The sequence below is a fragment of the Pinus tabuliformis genome, chromosome 7 (assembly GCF_031772625.1).
Source record: "Pinus tabuliformis cultivar Carrire ecotype Pingquan chromosome 7, CPIR1, whole genome shotgun sequence".
In the NCBI taxonomy this organism is placed as follows: Eukaryota; Viridiplantae; Streptophyta; class Pinopsida; order Pinales; family Pinaceae; genus Pinus; species Pinus tabuliformis.
In genome coordinates this window covers 1,631,343,936-1,631,353,588 of record NC_142293.1, presented here as the reverse complement: position 1 = coordinate 1,631,353,588, position 9,653 = coordinate 1,631,343,936, and the positions used below count along the sequence as shown (strand labels likewise).

The 9,653-nt window shown below is 34.6% G+C and overlaps 1 protein-coding gene across 1 annotated transcript; it reads right to left on the bottom strand.

Moving 5' to 3' along the window:
• Positions 1 to 1,238: 1,238 nt before the first annotated feature.
• LOC149254505 (coiled-coil protein) lies at positions 1,239 to 6,910 on the bottom strand. Its single transcript, XM_089460191.1, has 3 exons — positions 6,457 to 6,910; positions 1,894 to 2,351; positions 1,239 to 1,701 (listed from the first exon to the last, which is right to left on the bottom strand). The coding sequence occupies exons 1-3, from the start codon at positions 6,641 to 6,643 to the stop codon at positions 1,399 to 1,401; spliced, it is 948 nt and encodes a 315-aa protein (XP_089316317.1). The 5' UTR covers positions 6,644 to 6,910; the 3' UTR covers positions 1,239 to 1,398.
• Positions 6,911 to 9,653: the final 2,743 nt, after the last annotated feature.

Genomic DNA, 9,653 nt, shown 5'->3' with positions numbered 1-9,653 from the left:
CCGACCACAACTCATTTCCTAATTCGAAATATAATTTAATTTCATATACAAATAACTAATAATTATTTATTTTATCATATATATGAAATAATTATAATTTTTATACAAAAATACATTTTCATATCTAATCGTAATCATATATAATATTTAATATAAATATCTAATTAAAAATATAATTTAATTTCATATACAAATAACTAATAATTATTTATTTTATCATATATATTAAAAAACATTTTGTATTATATATTTATCATATATATAAAAAACATTTTCATATATATAATACAGTTTAAAAGTTTAAGTTTATTGAAATTACATTTTCATATATATAATACAGTTTAAAAGTTTAAGTTTATTGAAATTACAGTGTGATAAATTACATCTTTAATTAAATCGACAAACTACATTTTTAATTATATTTTAATAAAAATATTAAATTCACATTTTAATAAAAACTAATTTACTTTTCTATAAAATTTTAATTATTTTTTAAATTATATATTTATAAAATTTTAATTATTTTTTAAATTATATATTTATTAATTAAACTTTTAATAATTTAAAAGGCTTAATTTGATATATCATTAATTTATAATTTTATTTTTTAAATTAAATTGATATAAAATATAAGAAAAATACTCCTGAGAACAATCCCAGCACCCTTCACTATAGGGAAATGTTACCCTTCACTATATATAGATGGTAACATTTCTAAAGGGTATATGATAATTATTACTAACGAGGGAATCATATCTAAGCAAGGGTAGTAGTAGAATATAATTATTACTAACAAGGGAATCATATCTAAGCAAGGATAGTAGTAGAATACTATATCCATGCATATCATACTTTTGCTTAGTCTCATGCCCATATCTGATTCCATGCCCATATCTTATTCCAAGAATAAGGGAAACATATGTAGTAGATCTAATCTAAACCCTCAAATTCACATGCTCATGGATCATTCTAGTGATCATCAATTGGTTACCATCATCAAAACAATTTTTTTGACTTTAATTTGGATACATTTAAACTAAGCAGCAGGTTCAAATTTACATGCTCATGGATCATTTTAGTGATCATCAATTGGTTGCCATCATCCAAACCATTTTTTTTTACATTAATTTGGATAAATTTAAACTAAACAGCAGGTACTAGCTGCTATGTAGCACTTATTCATATACAAAGAGGCAAATAGAAGATCATCCAAACCATTTTTTTTACATTAATTTGGATAAATTTAAACTAAACAGCAGGTACTAGCTGCTATGTAGCACTTATTCATATACAAAGAGGCAAATAGAAGATATTTACAAAATGAAAAGATATGCAAGAGACATGGATTACAACAAACCATTGTCACAGCGCTAAAGGAATCCGTGAGTAAACACAAAGTTAATCATCATCTTCGAAATATTTCTCCTCTGCATCCTGGGTAATCTCCCTTAACCAGTGATCATCCAATGATACATTATTGTCTATGTAAGCATAATCTACATGCTCTGTATCATCACCAGAGAGGAACTTCTCTTGCATGATACGAGTAAAATGTTCCATTTTCATTTGTTCCTCCTCAACCGATAATGTCTTTTTCGAGTGCCGTGCTTCTGATACAAGTCTTTCAGATGGAGACATGTTCTCCTGCTGAACAGCACCATTTCCCTCGCCATTTGCATGTTTGTCATTTTTGTTCATCTCCTGCATTCAATACAATGAAAGCATACACTAAATTTTTTAAGATAAACCCCAAAGTCTTTGTAAAAGCAAATGCTAATGGCAGATGCAACAGCGATTCTAAAACAATATGGAGTTATTGAATTTTATCTAGTGGGAACAATATCCGAGACTTGGAATAACAAATTGTAACAAAGAAAACTAATTCAAGCATACCTCATCACTTGTAGAGTCATCTTCCTCTTCCTCTTCTTCTTCTCCTTCCTCTTCCTTGTCTGTTTCTTCCTCTTGAATGCCTAGACGTTCTTGCTCCTCTTTAATCTGTTGAACTATCCTTGCTTCTTCTGATTGACGCATCAATGTCTCAGACCAACGCTCTCCAGGTCTAGAGAATCCCCGACTACTCGGATCCTGAAATTTCCCAACATATTCATGATGTAAAAGGGGAGCTCTTTCCCTCATTGCATCTTCAGAGAAATATTGTCCATCATGAATAAGCCTCTCCATGTATGCAAGGCGCCGGTTCTTAGCTGTAACAGCGTGCAACCTCTTCTCCTCTGTTGTGGGATTTAGGATACTTTTAAGATGCCTCAAATGCCAATTGACTGCATAATCATCTTTAAGCACCTCAAACTCCTGAAGCTCTTCAGTCTTCAACTTGGAGCCATAGCGTTCTGACCAAATGATAATTACAAGATTAAAATCAGTAACAAAGGTCTAACATACATCTACAAAAAACAAGTACTCAGCAATAACCAGTTCCCTAATATATTTCATGATATATCATTTCATATATCTTACAGCAACACGGGAAACTGGCAGCATATGTCCTCTATAGGGTTAACAATATTTGATACTGGATGGACAACCAGTAGGCGAAAAATGAATACCAGTCATAAATCAACGGACACATGAATGGCTACAAGTTTATAACAATGCATTGCCCCAGCTAAGTTGCCAGGGTGTGGGTGGAGGGACGGTACTTCTTGAAACAGGTGACAGGCTTCATCAGAGGTATACGTTTAAAAAAATTATAAAAATTTTAAATTTTATAGAAAAAAAGGCAACTGGAAATTTGTAAACCGGCAATGTTCATAATATCATTTTCAGATGAAATTCATCCTTCATATAAAATAGAAATAGTACAACATACAGGTAACAAATAAAGTTTAAACATGCATGATACATATCTATTATCAAATGACATTACTGGTTCTGAGTTCTCATTCAACAATCTAAAGTCGTAAAGCACGCACTAGATTCATAAATTGCATAGTGGCATTTCCAAAAATAAAATAGAAAATAACAATTGACACCATAAGCTAATTTGACTATCTTTCTTCTTCTTCACTGCTGGGCTTTATCTACTACCTTCAATCTGAAAATGAAAATGGTAAATAATAAGTGTGCTTTCGAGTTCATGAGAGTGGTTGAAAAGTGAGGAATTAGGGATTTAGAGGAGCCCAACCTTTTGAGTTTTACGTTTTTCTTTAACTGTAAAATATATACGTAGAGATCAAACCTTAGGGAACCCCCAGGAGAAATCATTTCAGGGAGACATCCCCATTTTTCTATTGGAGTGGAACACAGCCGGACCAGGGTGGCTCTGGGTTCATGGAAAATGGTGCCCTTCCAAAATGCAGGGTGGTGTTCATGTACCAGCTCGAGCACACCTTATAATAAAGCTGTTATTTGCTTGGTACACCTTTCTATAACAACTTACATAAAATAACTAATATTTCCATTGCTCTCATTCCATAAGAACTCTCCTTAGTACACATCTCCAACCAAATAATTGTGCAATGTGTTTTTGCATCAAAGCCATTCAGATGAACCGACAAATCTAAGCTAACCAAGCATTTTCATTTAAGCCAGCATAACCACCTCGCCAAATTATAACCAAATTTTGTGACCCTAATTCCATGTCCAATGTCGTGAATTATCACAGCTGACAAACAAATAATTTTTTACATTGGTTTTTTATAAGAACAAGCAGGATGATGCCTCCATGGGGACTCGGGTGGACAACAGCCCTGTTAAGGAAATATTAAGCATCAAACCTGAGGTCTGCAGAAATAAGCATAACATCCCTTACCACAAGACCATAGCCCAGCTAGCAAATCAGTTTTGCAAAGGAAGTCAGTTAAGATCACAAGTAACAACACTAAAGTCAAATAATACGTGCTACAGTCCCACGCAAAACTTCAAAGTAATCATGTTCAAAACAGATACCATTTAAAGAAGACTGTTGTTGATAATGCCTTTTTGGTTTAGTTATTTGTATATGAAAGATGTATTGCGACCCTTAGTAGATTCATTTGTAATGGTGTACTTAGCTGATATATTGATTTATAACTCTACCTATGAAGGGTATATCTCACATCTGATGCAAATGTTATAGACCTTAAAAAAGCATACCCTACTCCTATACATTAGGACTCAAAATTAATTTTGGGGTATTTGATTGAAGAGGGAATCAAAATTAATCCTATGAAGATGGAGACCATACTCAAGTGGCCAACTTCTACTAATATCATTAACATTAGAAGCTTCGTGGGGATAGCACAATACATACAAAAGCTTATAGCATGCTTTATAATTTTTGCTACACCATTCCAAACAATAACAACCAACAAAGACTTTCTAATGGGAAAGAATCGACAAAAAATCTTTGAAGAATTGTACAAAATTAACCAAAAACGAAAGATTGGCCAAGCACCAATTCTTGCATTGCCCAATTTGCAAAGGCCTTTCAAAGTGGAGATGGATGCAAGTGGATATGGGAATGATCCCGACACAGGGAGGCAAGTTGATATGCTATCATTCTAAAATATTTCATGGCAAAGTATTGGACTACCTTACATGTGGCAAGGAAGTTTATGCAACAGTTCAAACTGTTAAAAAATAGAAGCACTATTTCATGGTCAAGGTAACCATCATCCACACTAATCACTAACCACTTCAATATTTTTGCATGCCCAAAGTAAGATTTAGCAAAGCAAACATTACAGGTGGATGGAAAGGGCAACACTAATAAGTTGGATAACATGCTTTCAAAGCCACCCAATAAGTTGGTTAACATGCTTTCAAGACCACCAATATCAAAGATCATAGATTCGAGAACTCTTATGCACATGAAGCATTTCAGCCATGCTGCATAAAAGAGGTATACACAAAATAAGATGATGACCTTAAGAGGTGTTTTAGCAACTACAAGGCCAAGTTCATATAGAAGAAGGTGGAAATAAGGCTAAGTATCATCTCCAACATGTGTGAAAATTAATATGAGTATCATCTCCATGATGGCTGAAAATAAGACTGAGTGTCATCTCTAGGATAGGGTGCGCTACAGGCAAATCAGGCTTTGAGTTCTAACAAGGTGAAACATTGCAACTCATCAAAGAGGCTCACAACTCCGAAGTTGCATGGCATTTTAGTGTTGGGAAGAGAATTGTCAATTTACATATATATGTGTATTGACCTAGAATGCCATAAGATGTAACTCAAATATTGGAAAAAAGCCAGGTCTATACCATCCTTTACATATACCTACTAAACCACAATAGAGAACTCCATGGATTTCATGGGCAGTTCGCTAAGAACAAAGAAGAGGCACATCTATCTGTTTGCGGTAGTTGACAAGTTTAGTAAGATGTGCAATCTAATGCCTTGTATAAAGACTAGCAAGATATTACTTTTGAGTGGTTATAATCAAAAGCGTCCAATGCCCTGGAATGAAAAATTGATTTATGTTCAACACTCTTATAACAAAGCAATCTATACTTCTACCAATAAATCCCCTTTTGAAACTTGCTTTCGATATTTTTGACCTTTTCCCATAGATGTCGTATAATAACAGCAAGGAGGAATGAGGGAAAATCCATTTGCAAATACAATAGATACTTAAGGAATCATAGAATTGATGAAACATTCAAGGTGGGATACAAGGTTTGGTGCATCTAAACAAAGAAAGGCTATAGGGTCCCAGTAAGAAGTTATTTGCTTAACTTCTTTTATTTCAATTTCAGTTTGTTTCAGTATTTTGTGTACGAACCTGGCCATATTAAATCTGAAATCTAAAGTAAAATACTACAAAGTAAGAGATTGCAGAATATTGTAAGCTCTCTTGTGATGGACTGTTCTAATAGAATATCCACAGCAGAGTATACAGATCAAAACCTTATATTGACTCTTTGATTTAAGTTTGCAAAGTCCAAGTCTTGTGACTTTGTCCTGTACTGACATCATGGGGTCGTGGATTATGTATTGGGTGAAATTCTCAGAATATTGACACGGGGAAACAAAATAGTAAAACTCTTTGGCTCATGTGAATAGTTTATAATTTTTTTCATCAAGCCAAAATCTAAGTTGTCCAGACAACAGCGCAGTGGTTCACTCACAGAATGTCAAGTTGTCAATTAGGGTTTCACTTTCGCTGTCATCCATACTGGCCGAATGGCATAAATTTCGAAGCTCAGACATGGAACATGAGTCTTCATCCATCTACACCTTTAACATATACATACTAAAGTGCCAAAGGCAATCTGCAATGGCAACCACTGTTTCCAAACCTTACAATAAGTTTGACCTCGTGATATCGCCCTATTTTAAGCCCTAATTTCTAGAGTTCCGCCCCCCAAAAAACCTAATTGCGGAAAACAAAAACCAGCCCTCTGTGGGCATTTTTCTGTGCAAATGCTTCGGTTCACAATCTCCACAATTATATAATAATGACGGCAAAATGAAGTTTGATATAAAAAATAAAGCAATATACAATACCTAGGAAAATAGCAGGGTCTCTGGAGAGTAGAGCGGCTAAAAGGTCTTTGACCTCTAGGGGCGAAACGGGCTCCTGTCTGGTGCGCATGGCGTACGGCAAATGGAGGTCTGCGAGATTCGATATCCTCTCCGATACCTTCTGTATAACATTTTCCTCCAATCGATCCCTCTTAGCTTCTAATCCCATTGCTCTTTCAAAATTCTTCACAAATATAACTATATAGTGAAAATCCCAATGCGTATAAGAACAGCTTCAAGAGAACAGAGTCGTTAGTTCTTGCAGAAATAACAGATAGAGACGGATACTTTCGGATATATTTATCGTGGTATAATTAGAACGAAGCTGGTGTCATCATTCAAAGGCAACCCATCCTCATTGCCAAGCCGACTTCATGCCCCTCACACTTGGGTATCTTCAAACTTCTTCGAAGAGTGGGAGGATGTGGTAAAGGATATCTAAGATATTATCATCATTAAATTAATTCTTGGTTCACAATAGTTTGGGTTTCCATGCAGAATAGAGGGAATGCTTTAAAAAACAAATCTTGATAGAGTTAAAATAAGAAATGTGGTGTTATGTTTAGATATAATAAAAAGCTATTACATTAAGAGGAAATTGAGGGTACTTGAATTAGGTGATGTATGGGTTTTCGATGGCACTTTACTTTAAGGGCTATTGTGCAGAGACTTGTATTATGGCATAGAGTGAAAGGAGTGAGAGTTCTAGTGAATGGTTGTTTAGCTTGAGTAGTAGGGATGGTGGTTTGTCGTCTCATTCATTTGGGTTTAAGTCCTTGGAGATATGGTTCGTCATAATAAGGCTAGAAGGATAAGCATCCCATTGGAGTCTGGGATCCCAACTCTAGTTCTGGTGGTCTTTGGATGTCTCAATTCTACGCTAAACTATGAGTTTATAATATATGTGGTTTGCGGGTTGTTGCATATATTTGGGGAGGTTGCTAGTTCCCTATAAAAAAATTTCATTGAAAAGAGGGAGACCTCCATTGTAATAGGGCAATAAGATAGCATAAGTGTTAATAGTGCATTTAGCAGAAGTTCAATTCTATGATGAGTCTAGGTGGATGGTTATACACGGCATTATGGATTTGAGTGGTGGCTTAAGTTTTATATGGAGTGGGGAGCCTATGTTGGCTGGCATTGGGGATAATCTAAGTGCGTCAAATTCAGTAAGGATTTCCAATCTTGGTTCCCTGCTCTACTAGAGGCAATTTATTATAAGTTTAATTGTGGTGCCTTTTCGTTTTCACTTTTTAGTTTGTTAGGATTATCTTATAGCTTTTACACTAGTTTTTTTGTTGAGTTTGTTGTTTTGGGGAGGAGCCCTGTGCTCACCTACTCCCAACTTTTAGGTTTATGTGTTTTAGGGTTATAGGAGAATCGAAAGGGTAGGTTCTTATGTTGGTATTCACTTATGTTTGTGATCTATTTGGTGATTTAGGGCTATATAGGTTCTCATTGGGTCTTGACTCTTAAGCGTGATGGGAGAGCTACTAAGTTCTAATATATTCCTTTTTTTGTATTGTTTTCATTCTCCAACTATAAGGTTGGCCTTCACCAATTATTCCATCCTTTGTGGGCTTTATTTTCTCCTACTTGTGATCACTTACATATCATGGCTAATCACATCTATATCGAAGTTTCTATGTCCAACATGAGGGTATAAGGAGGCAAAAAAAACATGCCTCGCGACCTTCCATCCACAAAACCCTCATTCCTTCCATGAACAAAGTTGATTTTTTTTTCAAGTAGGCAAAACAAAAATTTCATTTGTGGTAAAAAATAAGACATTATCCTTAAAAAATGAAAACAAGTTGCTAAGAAGCAAATTGTGCAAGATTACCAATGTTGGTTCTATGACTCTAGTTTTTCCAAAACTAGAGACACCCAAGTTTTCCTAATGATTGAATTATATTAGCCACACTAAAGTTCTAATGACCCAGATGATTGAGGAAAAAGGTGCTCAACATCAAGAAGTCCTAGATAGGTTAATGATGTTTGAAGCTAAGTTTGAGATAAGTTATAGGGTTGTATTCAATGTTTGATTGGAGATTTCAAAGTGATAGGCTAACAACAAGGATTGCTCAGCTAAGGTAGAAGAGCCCTTAGACTCCTAAGGTGTTGGTTTTAACCTTGTATAGTTACTTGTTGCAAACAAATTCTTATTACAAAGGAAAAAATGCAATGACACACACACACACATACATACATGAATATAACAGAAAAATTTTACTCTAGAAACCCAAAACCAAGAAAACCATAAATATTTGTTAGTATATTATATCTTTACAATGTTACAACACAATATGTATATCTCATGGTATCCATAAACCCCCCAACCATTAACCTTGGGTTAGAATACAATCATAATTCCTTAATTGAAATTACAAAACCATGGATTGAACCACCATGCACCACAAAACAACTAAAAATAACTAAAAATGAAAATCGTGAGTCAAAAACAATGTAAAACATATGCAAAAAAAGTCTCTTTTTTTTTTTTTTTTTTAGGGGGCTTTGCCTTCTATGCAACGCCACCCCTCCCCCGAGGATGGGGGGGGCTACCAACCCCCACACGATCCATTGCACTTAATGCATAGGAATTACATGTGGGGAAAATCATGCAAAGAATATAACACATACCCACATAGGAAATGTTTTCTTATCTGATCATAATTGAAACAAATTGCAGAGCTAGAAATGAGCAAGGCAGCTCAGAAACTTTAGGCATCTAGGGCCTTAAGCTATCTAAGCCCAACTCGATAAGTCCTATGTTGTTTGTCACTACAACTACAACATGTTTATTTCTATAGTTATCGTATTAGTGTTCACTAACAATTAGTTTTGTTGTTATTTTGTTTTTTGTTTACTCTATATGAGGCTTTAGACCTGTATAGGCAACTTATGTACATTTCTAGCAACATTGTTATACTTTCTTTTGGAGATCTATGTGGCTTGTTTTTTTTTTTGGCAAGCCACTGAAAACATTGGATGTAACATTTTATATATTGTGTTAATATAGAAGTAGCTAGCTTACAAAGAAAAAGAAGAAAAAGAGAGGAAATCAAGGATCATGTTTATATTTGGACACATTTTCTGAAGATGTCAAGGGTCATCATTATGTTTGAGAACAATTTTGTGGGTCATCATACAACTTAATTATATGTTAGAAGTGATTA